Source organism: Nerophis lumbriciformis, linkage group LG08 (assembly GCF_033978685.3).
Source record: "Nerophis lumbriciformis linkage group LG08, RoL_Nlum_v2.1, whole genome shotgun sequence".
Taxonomy (NCBI): Eukaryota; Metazoa; Chordata; class Actinopteri; order Syngnathiformes; family Syngnathidae; genus Nerophis; species Nerophis lumbriciformis.
The window spans coordinates 35,001,237-35,026,805 of NC_084555.2; the positions used below are offsets into that span (position 1 = coordinate 35,001,237).

General features: G+C 40.9%; 1 protein-coding gene across 7 annotated transcripts in view; it reads left to right on the top strand.

The window, feature by feature from the left end:
- eml5 (EMAP like 5) overlaps positions 1-25,569 on the top strand; it is a 112,368-nt gene that overhangs the window by 33,335 nt on the left and 53,464 nt on the right. For all 7 annotated transcript variants that reach the window (XR_009816025.2, XR_009816026.2, XR_009816028.2 and 4 more), the window contains exons 2-4: positions 4,902-5,061; positions 14,616-14,714; positions 15,090-15,158. Coding sequence is in view for 1 of the 7 variants with exons in the window: in XM_061968762.2 (XP_061824746.2) it covers positions 4,902-5,061; positions 14,616-14,714; positions 15,090-15,158 (328 nt within the window). In the remaining 6 variants the exon portion in view is untranslated. The remainder of the gene's footprint in view (positions 1-4,901; positions 5,062-14,615; positions 14,715-15,089; positions 15,159-25,569) is intronic.

Genomic DNA, 25,569 nt, shown 5'->3' on the forward strand with positions numbered 1-25,569 from the left:
GCGGAGAAGAAGGAGGTGATATGAAGGGAGAGCCTGAATTCAGTAGTGTTTCTAACCTTGAACTTGAGCATAAGTTAAGAGATTTGTGCTAGAAACTACAGTAATGTTATCAGTTATGCCATGTATGAACCTCTACATTTTCACTTCCTGCTCTTTCTACTTACTCAGACGGTACACCGGGCGACCAACCCCATGCTTAGAGGCATTCATTATTGAAATGTCAGACATAAGGCTCAATCAAATTTTCCCATTGCCATCTACCACAAAAGTAGATACAACAGCCCTGTAATGGAGGCTCCAATTACTACTTTTCCTCAAAATGGAAACAGTACTTCTCAAGTTCTCATATAGTGAGGACAAACCTCAGAGCTGTTGAATTACTGCAATACACTTGTACACATTGTATATGTATTGTATTGTATCGTATTTGAAAATTGACAGCAAAGCTTGATTTCCTCTTGATTCATATACAATCTTTCTGGGTTTGGTACTAACCTTTCGCAGCTTTGTCTGTATCGCCAAGTGTTCCAATTACCTCTCTCTTTGTCGGATTGTTATTTTTAGCAACTGATTACATAATTTGTAGGAAGGTTAGCTGAGAAACTGTGCCAGGTGGGTAAGAGGTTCCACGGAAAAGTGAAGAACCTGGAGAGATGGTGGATGATCGAGTCCATCTTGTCACGCGGCCATCAGCCTTTTTACTAGGATGTTTAACCTCTTACAGTCTTACTGAATGAAAGAAAACTGACAAAGTTGATGCTGCGTAGATAGGCCTCGAGCCTGAGCCCAAGGATCTCCACCTCTCAACCCCTGAACCCTACCTGCTCTGGTCGGGCCGGTAAGCTGCTTATAGCCGAACCCCTTGCCTCGCACCTCATTGCTCTGCGGCCCTTTGCACTACCTCATACACACACTGCCCATAAACTGAACTCTCACTACAAACTGCCATATCCACAACCCCAAACCGTGTGGCTGTATGAACTGTGAATGCGCATATGGACTGCGATCAGTCTCATATGACTCTTATGAACTTTAAGAACTTTTGATACTACCTGTTAAGAATTACTTGAACCCTTGCTGTTTTTTTCTTTTGTTTTGAATGGCCATTCCTATCAATGTCTGTCCACTATTTGTTGCACTGTACATATTTAAATAACACAAGTATAATTTAAAGCATTTAATTGTGTCTGTCCTACTCTCTCCGAGTCGTAATCTAGACTTCTGATTAGCCCAAATATTGAGAACGTCTACTATACTAGCTAACGTACCTGTTACACTTGACATTTTCTCAGACTTGCTGCTTGAAATAAACTTACTTTATAACATTCTGCAGAGCAGTCTGATTAGAATGTAGGGAATGTGTGAGCGGATCAATCCAAATATGGGGCTCAGATGGTAAAGCGGCCGTGCCAGCAACTAGAGAGTTCCAGGTCTGTATTCCGCTTCCGCTATCCGAGTCCTGGCTGTTGTGTCCTTGGGCAAGACACTTCACCCACCTTGCTCCCAGTGCCAACTGAGGCAGGAATTCTTTTCAAAAGAGATTCTTAATTTAATTGAAACTTTCCATCCATCCATCCATCCATTTTCATTTCCTGGGTAAATAAAGGTTAACCATTTTTCAAACAAGTATCAATAATTCCGATACCAAGGGTATTATTGGAACTAGTGTGATAACATCAATATTTGTAGTTCTCATAATTTTTTAAACATATCTGTGTTTTGTTTTTGCTGCAATACTCTCCATCCCTCTTTAATTGCTATTATTTGCTTGTGACAAAGAAAGCCACCAAATTAGTCTACAAGAGTTTTGGTTGCTCATTGCTTATTTCACGTAACGCAACATACACTAACCAAAAGCTATAAAAGCAAGGGTATCCAAAGTGTAGGAATGTAATTTTTGTAGTGCACATTGCAGAAATAATACTAAACCAATAAACTACATGATTGGAAAAAATTAAGCAAAACATCACCATTTTCAGACAAAAAGCTGCAATATACATATGAAATTCTTTAAGCTTCAAGGTCTGCAATCATGCTGTATGTAATAATTGTATTACATGGTATTATATTCTAATATTGTTACGATGTACGTATGTTATTTAGGGCTACTGTATTTTAGTATTCGACTAAACCATCGATTAGTTTGTTGGATTAATCGAGTATTCGGATAAAACACACCTTATAGCAGGGGTCTCAGACACGCGGCCCGCGGGCCAATTGCGGACCGCGAGACGTTATTTTGCGGCCCACACCTTAATATGAAAATTTAATGTCAGTGCGGCCCGCGAGTTTGGGAAAAACTCCAAAAAAGGGGTGTGGGAAAAAATCGATTCGAATTCGAATCGCGATTCTCACGTTGTGCGATTCAGAATCGATTCTCATTTTTAAAAAATCTATTTTTTTAATTTTTTTATTTATTTATTTAAAAACATATTTATTTATTTATTTTTTTAAATTTATCAATCCAACAAAACAATACACAGCAATACCATAACAATGCAATCCAATTCCAAAACCAAACCCGACCCAGCAACACTCAGAACTGCAATAAACAGAGCAATTGAGAGGAGACACGACACAGAACAAACCAAAAGTAGTGAAACAAAAATGAATATTATCAACAACAGTATCAATATTAGTTACAATTTCAACATAGCAGTGATTAAAAATCCCTCATTGACATTATCATTAGACATTTATAAAAAAAATAAAAAAGAACAATAGTGTCACAGTGGCTTACACTTGCATCACATCTCATGAACTTGACAACACACTGTGTCCAATATTTTCACAAAGATAAAATAAGTCATATTTTTGGTTCATTTAATAGTTAAAACAAATGTACATTATTGCAATCAGTTGATAAAACATTGTCCTTTACAATTATAAAAGCTTTTTACAAAAATCTACTACTCTGCTTGCATGTCAGCAGACTGGGGTAGATCCTGCTGAAATCCTATGTATTGAATGAATAGAGAATCCTTTTGAATCGGGAAAAAAATCGTTTTTGAATCGAGAATCGTGTTGAATTGAACAAAAAAAATCGATTTTGAATCGAATTGTGACCCCAAGAATTGATATTGAATCGAATCGTGGGACACCCAAAGATTCACAGCCCTACTTGCCAACCAGTGGCCCCCAGGTAAATTGAGTTTGAGACCCCTGCCTTATAGCCTTAGTGCGTTTTTTAGGGAAAGTAATTGAAATAAACCAAAAAAAATTCTGCTTGCCATAAGATTAATTCTTTTTCCCCCCAATAAATCCACATTGTCAATATTGAAATTGCACTTTTAACATGTATGCATTAATAGAAATTAAACTACTTTTTTTTTTTAAACGGCACCCACACACCATTGTTCTCATTGCAGCGGCCGTGCGAAAAAGCTTTTTAAAGATCTGGGCACTCCATCTGGTCCACATTTAATACATGTTTATTATTTATACAATTATTCAAAGAAACACAATGTAAATAGAAGCTTTTTTTGTAATCGACTTAATCAATTTAGCAGATTACTTTTTGCAGCCTTACTTTTATTATATATTATATGTACCGGTATATTATATATGTATGTATATTTCACAAATAATAAAAACATTTTTTGTTTGCCTAAAGTCTTTTTCCTGTGTTTTGTTCTCATTATTGTATAATCATATTCAACAAATCAAATAATAACAAACAAGTAAAAAGTATCAGTATCAACATTGTATCGGATCCATATCAAAATGTGAAATATTGCCCAACCCTAATAACGGTTGCTCTCTACCAGCATGCAATATGTAGGTCATGAGCAGGAAAGCAGTCAGAAGGGTTTTCCTGTGAATCTGGAACGTGACTGGCGGCTGCCAAAAGGATGGGTGGGGCTGGAAGGGGGAGGACGGGTGAGAGAGTGAGGGAAAGAGAGAACTTTATACAGCATGCTGTTGCTTGGCTGCAGCGCAGGAGTGCTCCAAGTTGGCGGAGGGAGGGAAGGATTATGTAAGAGTGTTACAAACATATGTCTGGTATACAAGGAAACCCCCTGCCCAATAAATTAGGCCAGGTGAATTGACCAGAGAATTGTTAAGAATGATAAAATATACAGTACTGTTTAAAAGTCCTACGGCACCATTGGTTTTGTTGTTTGCATGATTTTACGAGATCAATTAGTACAGACATACTAATGTATACTGTTGTAGAGAGATGACACATGGGCCAGTAAGAATTTATAACATCCAGTCAGGATGTGGATTAAAGTGCGGATACAAGATTTTATTTTCACCATCACTATGGCAACAGTGAAACCGTACATTTCCCAGAATTATAATAGCATCACCTGTCTTCTTATCATCCTCCATTAACCAAAAAGAAACCTGCTAACTTACAAACACATGGACCAGCAAAAACACATACAACACTTTTTACTTTCTTTTTTGGCGTTGGTGGAGCTCTAGTGACATTCTGGTTGTATATGATTGTAATCACGGGCGGCTAAAACAATAGAGCTAATGATGCTCATGAGTTTTTCACAGTACTGTGTTAATCAAATGAGACAATTTGATTTATGTGACTCAAACATAATCATTTATTAGACTCTGTGACTATCCTTCAGGCACCCATTTAGCAATGCTGTGTGTGTGTGCGTGTGTGTGTGCGTGCGTGTGCGTGCGTGCGTGTTTGTGTGTCTGTGTGTCTGTGTGTATGAGCATGACTGAGTTTAGTCAACCATGTCACTACATCAAGCTGCCCCTCTTCTTGGCCCATTCAGTCCCAGCATGGGCTTAATGTGTTCATCTCGTCCCAGTGGTTTTTGCTGGAAGGGTTAATCCTTGTCTTGCTTGCAGCACTCACAGTACAAATAAAGGGCATGCAAAAATGACGACGCTAATATTATGTTATTTTTCCTTTTCTCCTCTCTTTACAGTCTAGCTCTACATCCTGAACGTGTGTTGGTAGCTACTGGACAGGTGGGCAAGGAGCCTTACATATGTGTGTGGGATTCCTACACTGTGCAGACTGTGTCGATCCTCAAGGACGTGCACACTCACGGCATTGCCTGCCTGGCCTTTGACCTAGAAGGACAGGTATACACAATAATGCATACATTTACTTATGCCAATTGTCTGTTATGTGCAACTTCCTATTAAAAGGTTAATGATATTTAGATATTGTTTCAAAGATGTCCCAGTGAAATCAGAAATTTAAGCAATATTTGGATTTGTATCCTGTTTATGATCACAGTCGTGGCTGGAGACTATCCCAGCTGACTTCGGGGCTAAAGTGGACACCCTGGACTGGTTGTTGGTCAGTTGCAGGGCGATTGTGAATAGCACAATGAGTGGCAATTGAGCCCAAGTTTGTACAGTGCATGACATTTAGTAATGTGAAACACTACACTATAGATGGCCTAGTAATTGAATGTGTGTTATAAAATATAATATAAAATGTGTATCACATTAAACAATATTTAAAATGAATTCTTCAATTGAAGGTTCATTTTCTCATAGCCAAATGCCCAAGCCTCAGTGAGATGGTTGTTTATTGTTGCCGTTTACTTGTTGATCAGTGGCGCCTGTTGGTCTTTCAATTAGGAAAAGATCATTTTCAGCTACTCTGTAAACACAAGTGCAGTCTCCAATAACAAATAGGAGATGTAAAGATTCTCAATTTTAAAAAGACAGCATCACTTACATTTTTTAAATTCTCCGTATCAACTTGGAACAACAAAATGAAACTTTGGCAGTGGTTTATATTTTTAAGGTCGCTGATTCGCTCATGTTGCTGTCAATCAAATTCAGCCTCAGACAGACCACCATGAGGAATCTCAGCATTCAGACCCTCCTTGCCCAAGCCCAATTTCCATACACTTCCAGAGACCTCTCTATGCTCCCCCATTGAAGTTAATGGATGCTCAGTTTAATGCACTATGACGCTACCACAATGAATGAGAGGAAAGTCCCGTCAGCTGTCAGCGAAAGTAGCTAAACAAAAGTTGAACGTATTCTAGCACATATTTAGTCAATGAAATGTAAACACAAAAGTACACATTTGACCACTAATTTTTTAATGTGCAGTCTTAAAGCAATCGCCACTGTTCTAATGATAAAAGAGGTGTGTCAGAAAAGTTCCAGGAATAGAGTCACAAAATGTTTTTCAAACCCAAACTACAAGTTTTCACCTTAACCTTGTAGTCTAACGCCCGTTCCCAACCTTGTAGTCTAACGCCCGTTCCCAGCCTTTTCTGCCAGGGGTAGGGATCTTCTTCTTCTCGGCCAGGAATGGTCAGAGGCTTCGGGCATTTTGAGTAGGAACGTTGTCATGGTGAACTCTCGCCTCGTCTGGAGCACTGAATGAAGAAAACGCCGCAAGATGTCTTTTAAAAAGTGCTTGTTGATCATCTGACCCTGTGGCAAGAACTCCATGGACGATGCCCTTCACATTGAAGAATGTGATCAACATCATCAATCCTGGAATTTTTCTAAAACACTTTGTTTATAAATCTAGTGGCTGGTCTGTGTTGTCTGTGTGCTCAGTCAGTTATGCTGTCACAGCGCGTCGAAAAGGCTGATCACACGAGCTCTATTTGAACTGCAGATGGCAATCAGAGCTCATTCTAAATGACATGTGATTACTCGAGCAGTGTCATCTGGACAGTTGCACTCAGGCATTTTGTTTGTTAGAGTTATGAGATTATGCAAGGTACAAAGGTGTTGTGTGTGTTTGATCACAACAAAAGCCCATAGATGACTTTATTGACACAATGTATAGCCTGAGTTTATATCCTAAAATCACAAGGCCAAGCAGAATCTCAGGACACAGCGCCATACTTATTGATCATAATTTTACCGATGATTTTGATAATAATACCACAAGTGACCTGCTAATATCCGACATCAGTGATCATCTGCCAGTTTTCATAATCTATGACGGAAACTACAAGAAGAGGAACATTGATGACAAAAATACTTTTCGAAGAATATGTACAGAACAAAGTATGACAGCTTTCCAAAATGATCTGAGAAAACACAGTTGGTACAATGTCTACAGTGAAAATTATGTAGCTGATGCATATGGTATTTTTTTAATACCCTCGAAATGCTTTATGACAAACACTGTCCATTGAAACAACTTAGTAAGAAGCAAAAGAAAAATAATCAACCATGGATAACAAAAGGAATGAAAAATGGCTGCAAAAAGAAGAATACACTATATAGAACATTTATCACCCAAAGATCTACAGAGGCAGAAAACAAGTACAAAATATATAAGAACAAGCTAACTGGCATACTACAACAAGTAGAAAAGAATATTACAGTCAATTATTGGACCAGAACAAAAACAATATGAGAGCAACATGGGGCATCCTAAATAGCATTATTAAAAATGGTGCTAAAAAGGACTATTCTAAATACTTCTTAGATGGTAATGTAAAAAATGACAATATGAACGAAGTAGTTTAATTCTTCAATAAGTACTTTGTGAACATTGGACCAAATCTGTAGGAAAAGATTCCAGATTCCGAGTCAGATGAGGACTTGAATGCCACCATAGATAGAAACCCCAACTCTATGTTCCTAGAAGGAGTGACAAAAGAGGAAACAATCAATATTGTGAAAAAAGGTAAATCCAAGACCTCAACCGATTGCAACGAAATTGATATGGAAACGATAAAAAAGGTTATTAAAGAGATTTCATAACCTTTAACATATATCAACAATTAGGGATGTCCGATAATATTGGACTGCCGATATTATTGGCCGATAAATGCTTTAAAATGTAATATCGGAAACTATCGGTATCGGTTTCAAGATTATCGGTATCGGTTTCAAAAAGTAAAATATATGACTTTTTAAAATGCCACACTGATGTAGGGAGAAGTACAGAGGCCAATAAACCTTAAAGGCATTGCCTTTGCGTGCCGGCCCATACATTTAATATCTACGGATTTATGCAACAGCCATACAGGTCACACTGAGGGTGGCCGTATAAACAACTTTAACACTGTTACAAATATGCGCCACACTGTGAACCCACACCAAACAAGAATGACAAACACATTTTGGGAGAACATCCGCACCGTAACACAACATAAACACAACAGAACAAATATCCAGAATCCCTTGCAGCACTAACTCTTCCGGGACGCTACAATATTCACCCCAGCTACCACCAAACTCCCCCCCCCCCCCCCCATCGCCTGAATTCGGAGGTCTCAAGGTTGGCAAGTATGTTCTAGTATACTCTGGACTGAAGCTGTGTGCCTTCATTGTTTTTGTAGCTGTTGTTTTGAGGCATGTTTAAAAAAAATAAAAAATAATGCACTTTGTGAAAGTCAAAGTATAGTATTTCCCATAGTTGTAATGGGTATCAGGATTATCTCAGGGAGAGCATGTCCCAAATTCCAAGCTGTTTTGAGGCATGTTAAAAAAAATAATGCACTTTGTGACTTCAATAATAAATATGGCAGTGCCAAGTTAGCACTTTTTTCCATAACTGGAGTTGAAGTTGTTCTCTTATTTTGGAAAACCTTGTTTTTGATTGATTGATTGAAACTTGTATTAGTAGATTGCACAGTACAGTACATATTCCGTATAATTGACAACTAAATGGTAACACCCGAATAAGTTTTTCAACTGGGGTCCACGTTAATCAATTCATGGTAAAGTTACATTGTTTAATGCATCCAGCGGGGCATCACAACAAAATTAGGCATCATAATGTGTTAATTCCACGACTGTATATATCGGTATCGGTTGATATCGGAATCGGTAATTAAGAGTTGGACAATATCAGAATATCGGATATCAGCCAAAAAGCTATTATCTGACATCTCTATCAACAACCTATCATTTCAAACAGGCAAATCCCCAGATAAAATGAAAATAGCAAAAGTCGTACCGATTTATAAGACAAATTACAAATTTCAGAACTGTTTCTCTACTCCTACAATTTTCAAAAATTATTGAAATAGAGCTGAAAATATCTTGTGGCGTACCTCAGGGATCAATACTGGGACCAAAATTGTTCAATCTCTATTTAAACGACATTTGTAAAGTTACAAAGGACTTAAAGTTAGTATTATTTGCAGATGATACAACTGTGTTTTGTTCAGGAGAGAACACACCAAAGTTAATACAAATAATAACAGAAGAAATTAACAAATTAAAAACATGGTTTGACAAAAACAGACTATCTTTGAATCTCAGTAAAACTAAAATAATGCTATTTGGCAACAGTAGAAGAGAAAGTCAAACACAATTACAAATAGATGGAGTAGATATTGAAAGGGTAAAAGAAAACACATTTTGGGGTGTAATAATAGATGATAAAATTAACTGGAAATCTCATGTAAAAAATATACAACATAAAGTAGCAAGTAGCACCTCACGCACTAGCTCAGGCTCCTTCCCCCCCAGCGAGGTGACGTTCTACGTCCCAAGAGCTAGCTTATGTAGCTGAGGATCGGACCGCCAAGTGCCCTGCCTTCGGCTGCCGCCCAGCTCACACTGCACCCGACCTCTATGGCCCCTGCTATGGATGGTGAGCCCATTGGAGGGGGGACCCACGTTACCTCCTCGGGCTGTGCCCGGCCGGGCCCCACGGGGACCGGCCCGGCCACCAGGCACTCGCCATCGTGCCCCACCTCCGGGCCTGGCTCCAGAGGGGGGCCCCGGTGACCCGCGTCCGGGCAAGGGAAATCTGGGTTCCTTGTTCGTGTTCTTCATAGAGGTCTTCGAGCTGCTCTTTGTCTGATCCCTCACCTAGGACCAGTTTGCCTTGGGAGACCCTACCAGGGGGCATAGAAGCCCCCGGACAACATAGCTCCTAGGATCATTGGGACACGCAAACTCCTCTACCACGTTAAGGTGGCAGCTCAGAGAGGTGGAGAAGTTCCGGCTAGATATAGTCGGACTCACTTCGACGCACAGCAAGGGCTCTGGAACCAGTTCTCTTGAGAGGGGCTGGACTCTCTTCCACTCTGGCGTTGCCGGCAGTGAGAGGCGACAGGCTGGGGTGGAAATTCTTGTTGCCCCCCGGCTCAAAGCCTGCACGTTGGAGTTCAACCCGATGGACGAGAGGGTAGCCTCCCTCCGCCTTCGGGTGGGGGGACGGGTCCTGACTGTTGTTTGCGCTTACGCGCCAAACGGCTGCTCAGACTACCCACCCTTTTTGGATTCACTCGAGGGAGTACTGGAGAGTGCTCCCCCGGGTGATTCCCTCGTTCTACTGGGGGACTTCAACGCTCATGTTGGCAGCGACAGTGAAACCTGGAGAGGCGTGATTGGGAAGAATGGCCGCCCGGATCTGAACCCGAGTGGTGTTTTGTTATTGGACTTTTGTGCTCGTCACAGATTGTCAATAACAAACACCATGTTCAAACATAAGGGTGTCCATATGTGCACTTGGCACCAGGACACCCTAGGCCGCAGTTCCATGATCGACTTTGTAGTTGTGTCATCGGATCTGCAGTTTCATGTTTTGGACACTCGGGTGAAGAGAGGGGCGGAGCTTTCTACCGATCACCACCTGGTGGTGAGTTGGCTGCGATGGTGGGGGAGGATGCCGGACAGACCTGGCAGGCCCAAACGCATTGTGAGGGTTTGCTGGGAACGCCTGGCAGAGTCTCCTGTCAGAGAGAGTTTCAATTCCCACCTCCGGAAGAACTTTGAACATGTCACGAGGGAGGCACTAGACATTGAGTCCGAGTGGACGATGTTCCGTGCCTCTATTGTCGAGGCGGCCGATCGGAGCTGTGGCCGCAAGGTGGTTGGTGCCTGTCGTGGCGGTAATCCTAGAACCCGCTGGTGTCCCGGTAAGGGATGCCGTCAAGCTGAAGAAAGAGTCCTATCGGGCTCTTTTGGCTCATAGGACTCCGGAGGCAGCAGACAGGTACCAACAGGCCAAGCGATGTGCGGCTTCAGCGGTCGCGGAGGCAAAAACTCGGACATGGGAGGAGTTCGGGGAAGCCATGGAAAACGACTTCCGGACGGCTTCGAAGCGATTCTGGACCACCATCCGCCGCCTCAGGAAGGGGAAGCAGTGCAATGTCAACACCGTGTATGGTGGGGATGGTGTTCTGCTGACCTCGACTGCGGATGTTGTGGATCGGTGGAGGGAATAATTTGAAGACCTCCTCAATCCTACCAGCACGTCTTCCTATGAGGAAGCAGGGCCTGGGGAATCTGTGGTGGGCTCTCCTATTTCTGGGGCTGAGGTTGCCAAGGTAGTTAAAAAGCTCCTCGGTGGCAAGGCCCCGGGGGTGGATGAGATCCGCCCCGAGTTCCTTAAGGCTGTGGATGTTGTGGGGCTGTCTTGGTTGACAAGACTCTGCAACATCGCGTAGACATCGGGGGCGGTACCTCTGGATTGGCAGACCGGGGTGGTGGTTCCTCTCTTTAAGAAGGGGAACCGGAGGGTGTGTTCCAAGTATCGTGGGATCACACTCCTCAGCCTTCCCGGTAAGGTCTATTCAGGTGTACTGGAGAGGAGGCTACGCCGGATAGTCGAACCTCGGATTCAGGAGGAACAGTGTGGTTTTCGTCCTGGTCGTGGAACTGTGGACCAGCTCTATACTCTCGGCAGGGTCCTTGAGGGTGCATGGGAGTTTGCTCAACCAGTCTACATGTGCTTTGTGGACTTGGAGAAGGCATTCGACCGTGTACCCCGGGAAGTCCTGTGGGTAGTGCTCAGAGAGTATGGGGTAACGGACTGTTTTATTGTGGCGGTTCGCTCCCTGTATAATCAGTGTCAGAGCTTGGTCCGCATTGCCGGCAGTAAGTCGGACCCGTTTCCAGTGAGGGTTGGACTCCGCCAGGGCTGCCCTTTGTCACCGATTCTGTTCATAACCTTTATGGACAGAATTTCTAGGCGCAGTCAGGGCGTTGAGGGTATCTGGTTTGGTGGCTGCAGGATTAGGTCTCTGCTTTTTGCAGATGATGTGGTCCTGATGGCTTCATTTGGCCAAGATCTTCAGCTCTCACTGGATCGGTTCGCAGCCGAGTGTGAAGCGACTGGGATGGGAATCAGCACCTCCAAATCCGAGTCCATGGTTCTCGCCCGGAAAAGGGTGGAGTGCCATCTCCGGGTTGGGGAGGAGATCTTGCCCCAAGTGGAGGAGTTCAAGTACCTCGGAGTCTTGTTCACGAGTGAGGGAAGAGTGGATCGTGAGATCGACAGGCGGATCGGTGCGGCGTCTTCAGTAATGCGGACGCTGTATCGATCCGTTGTGGTGAAGAAGGAGCTGAGCCAGAAGGCAAAGCTCTCGATTTACCGGTCGATCTACGTTCCCATCCTCACCTATGGTCATGAGCTTTGGGTCATGACCGAAAGGACAAGATCAAGGGTACAAGCGGCCGAAATGAGTTTCCTCCGCCGGGTGGCGGGGCTCTCCCTTAGAGATAGGGTGAGAAGCTGTGTCATCCGGGGGGAGCTCAAAGTAAAGCCGCTGCTCCTCCACATCGAGAGGAGCCAGATGAGGTGGTTCGGGCATCTGGTCAGGATGCCACCCGAACGCCTCCCTCGGGAGGTGTTTCGGGCACGTCCGACCGGTAGGAGGCCACGGGGAAGACCCAGGATACGTTGGGAAGACTATGTCTCCCGGCTGGCCTGGGAAAGCCTCGGGATCCCCCGGGAGGAGCTGGACGAAGTGGCTGGGGAGAGGGAAGTCTGGGCTTCCCTGCTTAGGCTGCTGCCCCCGCGACCCGACCTCGGATAAGCGGAAGAAGATGGATGGATGGAAGTAGCAAGAAACACGTCAATAATGAATAAAGCAAAACATGTAGACCAAAAATCACTTCATATTCTTTACTGCTCACCAGTGTTACCATATCTGAGTTATTGTGTATAAATATGGGGAAACAACTACAAATGTGCGCTTCATTCACTAACGGTGTTACAAAAAAGATCAATTAGAATAATACATAATGTTGGATATAGAGAACATACAACCCCTTTATTTATTAAATCACAAATATTGAAATTCAACGATTTGGTGCACTTGCAACCAGCTAAAATTATGTGCAAAGCAAACTATAACCTGCTACCCTACAATTCTTCTCAACAAAAGAGGAGAAATAAAACCTTAGAAGAAAATCTCATTTAAAACATTTGTATGCGCGTACAACACTTAAAACCTTTAGCATATCCGTATGTGGAATTAAATTATGGAATGGATTAAGCAAAGAAATCAAACAAAGCACCAATATAATTCAGTTTAAGAGACTGTTCAAACTACAAGTGTTCACAAAGTACACAGAACAATAATTATGATGACATCTTGAACGCCTTTTTTTTTTTTTTTTTTGAGATAAAGATTATTTATGTATTTAATATTTGTTTACTTACTATGGTATATTATTTACTTATTATTTATTTATTCACTGTTCTGTTACAGAGAACAAGGAAATAGGCTAAAATATGAAAAGGGGTAGGATTAAGTAAGCTCTGCTTCTTCTTACTCCTTTTCGGACGTGCTGTAATGAAACAACTGGAAATATGTGATGCATTACATTGTATCGTATTCATGTTAGAAATAAACTGAAATGGAACTGAACATTTAAACATGCTTTAGCCATCAACAAACATGAGTCAGAAAGCACTCTGTCAAGAAAAAATTGGTGCCTGCTAGATAATCTATGAAATGCTTTATGCTTGGCAAGCCAATAAAAGGAGACTGAGGGCATACTGACCCTAAATTTCGTATTGGGGAATACACATATTGCAGTGTCCACTTAATGCCGATTTAAACTCTAAAGATCAATACTACTTTATGTAGGAACTATTTCTTGATTTTTATCTGTGCATGTCTCCCACGGGAGCTCTTGCACTGCAGTTATACCTCCTGTATTTTGCCGAAAGAAATAAGCCTATGCTCTTTTTCTGCATGGCTAACTAGCTGGGGATTTAGATGCAAAGTGACAGTATTTAAAGCAGGAGGTGCCTGTGTTGCTTCCCTGTGAGGTACAGTAGCTCTATTTATCCCTCCTATTCAAAGAATGTCAGAACAAAACAGAAGGATCCCTGGTATGACTAGGCAGTCCAAATATAAAAGTAATTAAAGAATGTGCACCGACATCCTCTTAGTGTGACGCTAACCAGAGAAAACATGAAATAGTTGTGTTATTTCTGGACCGACCAGCAATCCAGTGTTTCCCCTCAAGCATGGTTCAACAAAGAGGACTTGAGATTCTAAAACTACATTTTCAGCCCTCTTGTGTGCACATATTTTAGCTGAAACTTCCCCATGCTGCTCACCAGTCTGCACATGTCTTAAAACAAGTGAAAAGGGAGACATCCAAAGATTGATTCAGTCAGTGCATGTAAGAGGACATCCCCTGCCATACAAAGCAGGCTACAGAGTGGAGCTGCATTTCCATAAGAGCGGCTATGTTCACTTCTGCTCGGCTGCTCCAGCCTACTCACTCAGTTAGCTATAGGAGGCTCCTCCAGCAGAAACACTCCAGCGAGCTCACTGGGAGCGCCAGGGGCTGGACAACTGTTCTGTAGACATTATTATTAACCTTTTCATTGTGGCTTGCCATGCCACAGTGAGGGTAGTGAAACAGCTTTTAATTGTATTTAGTACAACAAAGCCTGGTCACCCTGTGTTCTTCTATATAATGTGTGTTTCTGTCTGCAGTGCTTGGTGTCCGTGGGTTTGGACTCTAAAAACACAATATGTGTGTGGGACTGGAGGAGAGGGAAGGTTCTGGCAGCCGCACCGGGACATACAGACAGGGTAAACGCATTCTTCCAGCACCTTCGTCCATCGACAGTTCTCATTTGTAAAATTGAGGGCCAGTCCAAACAAGACATGGAATAAATCAGCTCCCCTCATCGAATTTGGGTTTTACAGAGAGTGTTTCAGACACCACACAGCTAATCAAAAGGGATTTTCAAATGATGATTATACAGACAGCTGTTGTTTTCTAATACAGCCTACCCACTCTGCAACACAGTCATTTCAATCACACACATTTGTCTCTTTTCATTTATCTGTCACAAATCGGGCAAGTACGAGCATCCCTGCACAGCAATCCACACTCTGTTTCAATGGGATGTTGTGATGTTTGTGCAAAAAGCCAATATTTGATGTATTCTCTTCTCTCCACAGATATTCGACATATCTTGGGATTTATACCAGCCAAGCAAGCTCGTAAGCTGTGGAGTCAAACATATTAAGGTAAAGATGCATTTGCATGTTGCTTTTAAAAGGGGAACTGCACTTTTTTTGGGAAATTTGCTTATCATTCACAATCATGTAAGACAAGAACACATATGTTTTTCATTTTTTCTGCATTCTATCTAGTAAATAAATGCCATCAATATACCGTTACAATGGAGCTTATGGGAGTTGCTCTATTCTGTCTAAAACACCCTTAAAAAACATCCAAACATCTCCATTAAGGTTTTATATACATGCTATAAGTATATATGGAGAGTATTAACGAGCACTTTTATAATAATAATATATTAATTTATTATTTACGCAATTTGCTCATTTTAAAGGGGAACATTATCACAATTTCAGAAGGGTTAAAACCATTAAAAATCAGTTCCCAGTGGCTTATTTTATTTTTCAAAGTTTTTTTCAAAACTTTACCCATCACGCAATATCCCTAAATAAAACCTTCAAAGTGCCTGATTTTAACCATCGTTATATACACCCGTCCATTTTCCTGTGACGTCACATAGTGATGCCAATACAAACAAACATGGCGGATAGAACAGCAAGTTTATAGCGACATTAGCTCGGATTCAGACTCGGATTTCAGCGGTTTAAGCGATTCAACAGATTACGCATGTATTGAAACGGATGGTTGTAGTGTGGAGGCAGGTAGCGAAAACGAAATTGAAGAAGAAACTGAAGCTATTGAGCCATATCGGTTTGAACCGTATGCAAGCGAAACAGACGAAAACGACACGACAGCCAGCGACACGGGAGAAAGGAAGGACGAATTCAGCGATCGCCTTCTAACCAACGATTGGTATGTATTTGTTTGGCATTAAAGGAAACTAACAACTATGAACTAGGTTTACAGCATATGAAATACATTTGGCAACAACATGCACTTTGAGAGTGCAGACAGCCCAGTTTTCATCAATTAATATATTCTGTAGACATACGCTCATCCGCACTCTTTTCCTGGGGGTCTGGCAGCAGATTTCTTTGACTTTATCGTTGGAAATGCATTTGCTTTGAGTGTCGCAGGATATCCACACATTCTTGCCATCTCTGTCGTAGCATAGCTTTCGTCAGTAAAGTGTGCGGAACAAACGTCCAATTTCTTGCCACTTTTGCATCTTTGGGCCACTGGTGCAACTTGAATCCGTCCCTGTTCGTGTTGTTACACCCTCCGACAACACACCGACGAGGCATGATGTCTCCAAGGTACGGAAAACAGTCGAAAAAAACGGAAAATAACAGAGCTGATTTGACTCGGTGTTTGTAATGTGTTTGAGAAAATGGCGGATTGCTTCCCGATGTGACGTCACAATGTGACGTCATCGCTCCGAGAGCGAATAATAGAAAGGCGTTTAATTCGCCAAAATTCACCCATTTAGAGTTCGGAAATCGGTTAAAAAAAAATATGGTCTTTTTTCTGCAACATCAAGGTATATATTGACGCTTACATAGGTCTGGTGATAATGTTCCCCTTTAAGCATTCGGCAGCGCATTTATTTAAAAAACGCATCAATTGGATGCCAAATTTGACCAACTCGTCAGAATACGTTCTCATCCTTTTGCTATCCAGGTGAGAGGCATGATTTATGTTCTAGAATAAACTTCCACGAGCAAGAAAACGACGAAGCAGCTCATCTATTGATCATGTCAACATTGGCACGCAAGCTTGTGATCATGGCGCCGATAGAACTAGTTTGTCTATGTTAGCTCTTATAATAACAATATCACTAATACTTGGTTAATATTCAAGTCACAAAGTGTGAATAGAGTATTGTTGGCTTTTTTGGGTGGTTGTTTTGTGGGCGAATTAGAGGACCTCCCACATTCGCTGCATTTTAATCAGCCCTTTATTTACTTTTATTTACAAGTTAGAATGCATGAAAAAAAATTACACTATTACCACATTTACTCGTTCATACACACATTCACACACTGATGGCGGGAGCTGCCATGCAAGACCCTAACCACGACTCATCAGGAGCAAGGTTGAAGTGTCTTGTCCAAGGACACAACGGACGTGACTAGGATGGCGGAAGCTTGGATCGAACCTGGAACCCTCAGGTTGCTGGCACGACCACTCTACCACCCGAGCCACGTAGTCCCTATCAATCGGATGCCAAATGATTGTGAACGATAGGCAAAGTTCCAAAAAAAGGCGGTTGCTGGTTGTTCCATCGCCATCGTTGGGGTCCCTGCGGTTGGGGTGGGTGGTTCCTGTGGCCCCGTGCTGGGTGGTCCTGCGGCGGCCGACTTGGGAGGGTTGGCCGGGGGCGTGCCTCGCCTCGCTCTCCGGGGATGGGGGCTGGGCTCGTGGGGGCCCGGTTGCTGGTGGGGCGGGAGCGGTCTTCCCGTCCAGTTGCGGGGAGTCTCTGGGTCCCCCGGGCGGGGCGTCCCGCCTTTCTGCCTGTGTGGGGTGTGGTCTCTCGCTGGCTTGAGGTCTGGCTGTCCCCTGCTTCTCTCGTGCCTTGTCCTCTGCCGGGTGCGTCTGTCTGCGGCCTGCTGCTGGCTCTTACGGGCGGCACGGTGGGCCTGGCTCTGGGGTTCCTGTCGCTGGCCTGCCTGGCTGCGTGGGGCCGGTGGTCCCTGTTTCCCTGGGCGCCATACCTGCTGTTTGTGGGTTGGGCTCTCTGGGAGGCTGGGGCCGTATTCTGGCTCCCACACACACTGGGAGTCAAATATGTTGTACATACAAATACACATATACTCACAAACATACATACATAGATACCTACGCTCCCACATACTGTACATACACAAATACAGTACATACCTACATACTCAAAGTTCGTACATCCACACGCACATTCACTGTACAAACATACATATACACATACTGTACATATACATTTACTGTACAAACATACATATACACATACTGTACATATACATTCACTGTACAAACATACATATACACGTACTGTACATATACATTCACTGTACAAACATACATATACACATACTGTACATATACATTCACTGTACAAACATACATATACACATACTGTACATATACAAGTACATATACATACATAAATTCATGCACATAATCACATTTCATCAAACATATATTAACGTTGTTGCCCTAGGGTAAACTGTGTAGCACATGGCACACTGACAAAGCTTAACCTATTTCTACTAGTATTTGTATTGCTCCATTTGTAGTGTAATAATGCTCATTGTCATTTCTGTATTATTTTTTATTTTTGCTAACTGCTTATTTGCTGTCACTTTTACCATCATATTTGTACATGTCGTATTTGCTGATGTTGCTCTATTGTTGTTGTTGTTGTTATTGTTGTGTTTGCTCTTGTTGTTTTTGTCTCTCTGTCTAATCCCCCTCTTGTCCCCACAATTTCCCCCTCTGTCTTCCTTTTTTTTCTCTTTCTATCCCCTCCTGCTCTGGCCTGGCTGCATCAAATGATTATATAAATACATTTAATAAAGTCAAATACAAATTAGGCAACAAGAGAAGTATCCTACACTTCTCTTTTGTAAAGTAAATCTGAACAGCCGATATGGGCATTTACATCAACTATATGATTTGCCTGAGAAGCTGGACAAGACAAAAATAAATAAAAAATAAAATAAAATAATAATAAAAATCTAAAAAAAAGTGCAGTCCCTTTCTAACATGTAAGAATTTGCATAATATTTGAATACAGATTTGTTTGTACAACCGTAGAGGTGTGCAAATTAATTTCACTCGAGACTCCATGAAAGTGAGGTATTACATGTAAGTGCAGAAGCCAATAACTTGTGTTAGCTTCTCACAAATTTGCAGTCAATTGCAAAGAGGAAGGAATATTACAGGGCACTATGACTTCGAGCTCCCCTCATTCAGCTTTTCACAACTCTCTCAAGCTGCAGCTGCGCCGGCATCTTTTTTTGGGGGGCTTGGCTCTATTGCTTCTCTCTCCACATTCTTCATAAAATATTAACAAGTTCATCTAGGGTGTCGCTGCCAAACCTTCCTTTGGGATATGTTGCAGTATTCCTTTTGGTGCAAAGCCATTAGGAAATAACAAGTAGCCCAGAGCCTTGGAAGAGTTCCCATTAGGAAGACAGGGATCGTGTTTATGGTAACTATGTGCGGAGTGGTCATGTAAAGCTGTTTAATGCATAAAATCAAGGTGAACTTGAATAAATAATAATAAAAAAGATGGTCTTTCAACGGAATGCTAAAATGTTTAAATCATGCAGTAATACCAGGGAAAAGAGACAGTTGGAAGTTTATTTGCTTTTTTTAATGTCCAGAGGTGCTGTGCTCTTGATGCAGACTACAAAGAAGTAGTTTATTTGCAATAATTATGCACATTAAAATAAGAGATCTCTGCTTTCTGCTAAAGATTCACTAAAATAAATTTGTTGCAGTGGGGACTTTTGCATGTAGTCTCTCATCTCGATCTCATCTATTATAGCTACCCTGATATCTACCCCCAACTGCTATGGCACAGAAACCTTTGCCGGAAACCCCTCTAAGTCCACTCCCTCCTCCTCCCTCTACACTGGTTTCACGATGGCAGGGCAATCCAGCAATTGTCCCACATAATTCCCCAGCCTTTACCCTGCAGACCATGTGACATCTGCTCCCTGGCCCTGGGTTTGCTCAGTGATTATAGCACTCAGAGCATCCAGGAGATTTAGTGGCAGTAATCCACTCACTCGTGGGCTGAGGGAAACACAACCACTATGACAACGACCATGGCTGTGGACAACACACATGCATGCACACACACACACATCAAGCTAATCGTTTAGCCTTTTATGTTTTTTGTTTGGCCAGGACTAGCATTGCCAACTCCATGAAAAAAAACAAAAAAGAGACCCCTTTAGGGTTGGTTGACCCAATTTTTTTTGTTTGCCTTTTTATTTGTGTGAAATGAGTTTTGTACTGTCTTCTTGTCCAGTCCAGTTACATCGGTTCAACCTTTGTGGATTACCATTACCTGATGACTGACAATGTACACAAACATATTCTTATACTATTTGATTCAACCACAATTAGAATTGAACTAGATGTGCAGGTTTTGGACTAATACAAATATGTTGGAAAGAAATTTAGATTTTTTTTGTGCAAAATAACAAAATGAACAGAATAAATTAAATATGTATTCTTAATCACACATATCCTGCTTAACAGTATAAATTCAGTGTGCTGCTTTTTGATAGAGCAGGGTTATCCATTGTTCATCACTATGGGAGCTACCTAGACAAAATTAAGTCTGTTAAGTGAGCAGAACAAGGTGTGCAATTCATTTTGCGTCTCTGTCTTCATTAATATGCAAAATATATAGTGATTATCAAAGCGCCCACAATACTGAAAGGAAAAGATGCAAATATAATTATTTAGTACCCGTAATATGATTGATCAACACTCATCACCATTTTACGAGCACTATTTAACGTTTTATTCAGCACGTGTCAGAAAGACATGCAAACTGACAGTTTCAAACAAGGCTGCAGGATCAGCGTTCGCGCTGCAAAGGACAGAAGATGGACAGACGAGAAACCCCCGTCCTACATGTGTGTGTCAACATTTTGGACGGTATATTAAATAAAAAAAATAGACATATTTTCTATTCAGCTACATGATTTTATATCTGCTAGAGGATTTCGTTTAATCAATGCGTCTCGTTGTCCTTTAGTATTTTTTAATGGCGTTTGTTTTTTTCCACATATAATATATATTTTTTAAGTATATGAAAAATACTTAAGTAGTGTGCACTTTTGCGTTTTGAGCATAGTAAGTGCAGCCTTCATTACATGCATCTTCAGTGGTTAAAAAAAAGGAAAATAAAGTGTCAATATAAATGCACTGCACAACTGCTTCTAAAATGCCCATAAAAAGTGGTAGATGCCAACTGCTTGTTTCAAAACATGTGGAGCATGAAAACAAAATGTGCAGTAAATGAGAGTGTCTCTGTGGTGATCACCTGTATAATACACATAAAACCCTCATTTAAATAAGGCGGTCTGGACCACTTTTCAGTTGCACACACATTCTTAGTAGATCACACGCACATGCTGACTGATTACCGCGTTGTGTTTGGATCTTAATAAATCATGCCCTAAATGCTTAAGCAAGTATTATTTGACCATTTTAGTGAGTTATTGATATCTCACCTGCTCTCTGTTATAGACACCTGCAGTGTTACTATCCTAAAACTGGTCACACTATGTTTATGTTAAACAACTTACACAACTAGTGTTTTGAAGACAAGACATCATTATTATAATGACAACAAAAATGTTCAAGGTTAAAGTACCAATGATTGTCACACACACACTAGGTGTGACGAAATTATTCTCTGCATTTGACCCATCACCCTTGATCACAGAGAGCAGAGTTGTTAAATGGCACAAAAATGATATTTAAACTACCCCAACGGTTCTTTTTTTTTTTATTACAAACCAATTTAATTGTAAACAGTCACATTTGGAGTTTGATTGCCAAAAGGTAGGCAGATAACTCAAGTTACCTGCCACCAAGGTGAAGCAGAGTGACAGCCAGGGCAAAACGAATACTCAGAGATGCCAGAAAAGGTGAACTGCAATGAGTTTGATAGGTCAGCGATCAGACAAGATGGCATCGATTGGCTTAGCCTGTGGCAAACTGTAAAATATCAATAGATTCCATCAAATGACCAACTTTTTTTATTCTCACGGTAATACAAATATGAGACAAAGTGTGTCCCTTGATTTCTCAATACAGGACGCATACTTTTTTTTCTAAATGTGGGACAATTCTGTTGTTCAAAAGACGGTTGTCAACCATAGCCACGACTCAAGTGTTGCACACCTCCAAAACAATGAGATTGCAAATGTGGATATTTATTATGAACCCCTAAACAAAACACAAAAATATTCAATATTAAAGAAGACTACTATTTTGGTTATTGTAATCAGCTACTGTACATGAAAAGGGGATAGTATTGGAATCTCCACTCAGTATGATGCAGTGCAGTTCAACACCCGTACAAACTGCAACCACGATAAGGACATCACTAATGACACAACCACGCACCGCATTCTGTGTAAGGTAGTAAGTAACAAAACTGGCTAATTGCAACGCTCAAATGAGTTGGCCATTAAGAATACACAAATTGAAAACGGTATGCATTACTATCTGTATGCTATAGAACAGAGATAATACCATTTGACAGAATATGATGTGTATAAAACAGAAAGGGACTGTATAAACATTATGCAAAACTGATCATGAAAAGCTACAGTAAATCTCAGAATCAAAATAAAGAGTTAGAATTAGCATATTAAGCCTTGTTATGTGAATGTTTTAGTTTGCTTAAACGGCAATGATGTGAATTGCCACTGGACTTGACTTGACTCAATGCAGATGGACAAGAACTGTGAGAAAACCAGCTTCAAGCAATGCTCATCTACTTTTTTCTGAGTGCTCTTTGTTGACCTCTACTAGCATAGCAGTTAACACTCCGACACCGCTCAGGGTCACACGAGTGCGACAGAGAAATGAATTGACCGATGATGAACTACAGTACATTCCTTTTCACAGTAATTGCTTTAATAAAGTTGTTTTTGACTATGGAGCAAATACTCCAGTCCATCATCACTAGGCACTGATTGTTGCCATTACTGTCCAATTGTTGCTGCTAACATTTAAAAAATAACACTTTGAATTGTTGCTGCTTAAAAAGTGTGATTCAAGAGATCACTCAAAATTAATCAATGAATTTTACTTAATTAAACTTTAAATACATATTTAGTACCCCGTTTTGTGCTTGTTTAAAAGTAGAGATGGGAAAGATTTTTGATTGTATTTGTGTTTAATTAACTTGTAAGATAATATGATGTTGTGTAATGACGGCATACAGTATTTTGGCTAAGTGGCAGCACCTACTCAAGGGCCCAACTTTGGCCCGACTATTTAGCTGCTTAAACAAGCTGCCATCAAAATAATACAAAACATTGACACTGCTGTTACAGTCAGTCTGTCCCAGGGCAGCTGTGGCTACAAATGTAGATCACCACCACATAGTGTGAATGTGGAATGAATAAATGATGAGTTCTTAGTTCGTACCGTAAAGCGCTTTGAATGTTGACAAAAGCTTTACATAAATCTAATTCATCATTTATTATTATAATGTTATTATATTTATTCCTCTGCATCCCCGCTCCACTACAGTGTTATCTTGGTTTTTAATATCCATCCAGAAAGTTAGATGAAGGCTGAAACAAATATGTTTCCCATAAGAAACAATGCAAATCCAATTAATCCATTGCAGATGCCCAATAATATTAACACAAAATTGACACATAACAACACAAAATTACATACAATAATTATAATTTTTCATGCAAAAAAAACAATATGAAATAAAAAAAAAAAGACATAAAAACGAATAATTGAACATTTAACAGAATTTTTACCTTTTATTGAAAAGATTCTCATTGGGGAAGACAGGTGTTGAACAAATAGGAAGTAGAGGAGCCACATGCACTTAATTAGTGTTTCTCACCTTCTTTATCCAAGCTCTGGCACTCGCAACATTCTTTGACCCTACGGTGCCCGATTTTGCAGTCGTACTAAAAAAAAACTGTCTGAAATCCTGTTTGCCTAACACTCAGAGTTATGCAGTGCCCTTGAACGCCTCGTCAATGTAAACAGTGCAGGGAGCACAGTGCTTGATAGATCTTGCTCCAACATGAAGAAAAGACACAGACATAGACTTGTAAACGTTTCTCTATGTGTTTTATGAACAAATAAACCATCCATCCAACCATTTTCTAACGCTTGGGGTGCTGGAGCCTATCCCAGCTGCATTCGGGCAACATATAAACCACACACACATATTAAAGATGAATAAAGGATTCCCTGGCCGTCTATAGTGTTGCAGTCTTTGAAGTCTTTGAAGAACCCCCACTATCAGTAACAGTGAACCTTTATCCAGTCTTCATGGAGACTGAGTCTCCAATGTGTAGTACTTCAGGCATTATCAACAAAAATTCAAATTAGTTCAGATACAGAACATTTCTACATGTAAGCATGAGGAAATGTCGACCCCCCGCCACCATGAATAAAACATTTGCAGTCTAAAATGGCGCGCACTTTGGACACCTTTAGGTTAGTATTGCGAACCATTGATTTACAGGGTCAGAATTAAAGGGGTCATATATGACTTTTTCTACACTTACAACATCTCCAGCTCTACATTACATGTAAAGGTGATTATTGGGTCCAAATTTTGAATAATTATGTTTTACAGACCGTCTTCGTATACTATTATTCTCTCAATGTTATGTTTTTATTAACTTATTAATGTAATATTTATAATGTTTTTTTTTATTTTTACATATATTTTATCATATGTTTTATACTATATTTTTTAAAGTGGTATTAATTTGAGTTATTCTCCAGTGTGGACTCCTCAAAGGTGGTGTTTTTCCTCAAATCCTCAGTGCCATGCCATGTTTTGCTTTTGCTTTGTTATTGTCAATAGTGCTGTGTGTTCGTGTGTGTGCGTGTTTCTTTTCTTCTTTTTTTTAATTTATTTACTGTTTTGTTTTGTACAGCACATTGTGTTTGCTACTTTTCTGTGTATGAAAAGTGCTATATATACAGTATCAAGTTTGATTTGATTTGATTTGATTCAAGCTGCTTTCTGACCGTACCTTTTAGGATGTGTTGTTTTGTGGCAGTCTTATTTACATGCCTCCATTTTGACTGTGTCTTCTTCCCGCCAACCATGTTGTAGTTTTTAGCGCTTCTATAGCATGTCTACCGACCAGATATATGTTTGAACTATGACTTGTCCAGGGTGTACCCCGCCTTCCGTCCGATTCTAGCTGAGATAGGCTCCAGCACCCCCCGCGACCCCGAAGGGAATAAGCGGTAGAAAATGGATGGATGGATATTTGCTACTTTGTATTAGAAATGGCAACAGCGGAAGATGCATGCACAAGCCAGTCTGTCCCTCAACAAGATGACTGAGAAAAATAAGGGACTTATTGATTACAGCGTCGGACTCCAATGGCGGACTCACGCAAAGCTCTTTGGGTAAATCTTTGCCATATAAGGAGATTTCTGCTGATGTCACACTTGGGAAAAACGTCACAAATACGGCAAATTCCTAACGACTCGTTTGGAGGAATTATGAAGGGAGTCAAGATTGTTTTATAAATATCTCCGCAATGCCTCCATGTTTTGATTTCAAATGTTCTGTACGTGTGCAGATCCAATATACAGAAAAACAGGTACAAATAAGTTTTTAAAAAAAGTCGGTTTTGCATAATAGATCCCCTTTACGGTGCTTTTGTTGGGCTCTGTAAGTGCTTATTTTTTGTGACGTCAGTTCAGACATCAGTGTGTATTTTTGGTCAAATACTATGCTTTGTGTCATATTGTCATTTTACATTCCATTTTGTAATAGAG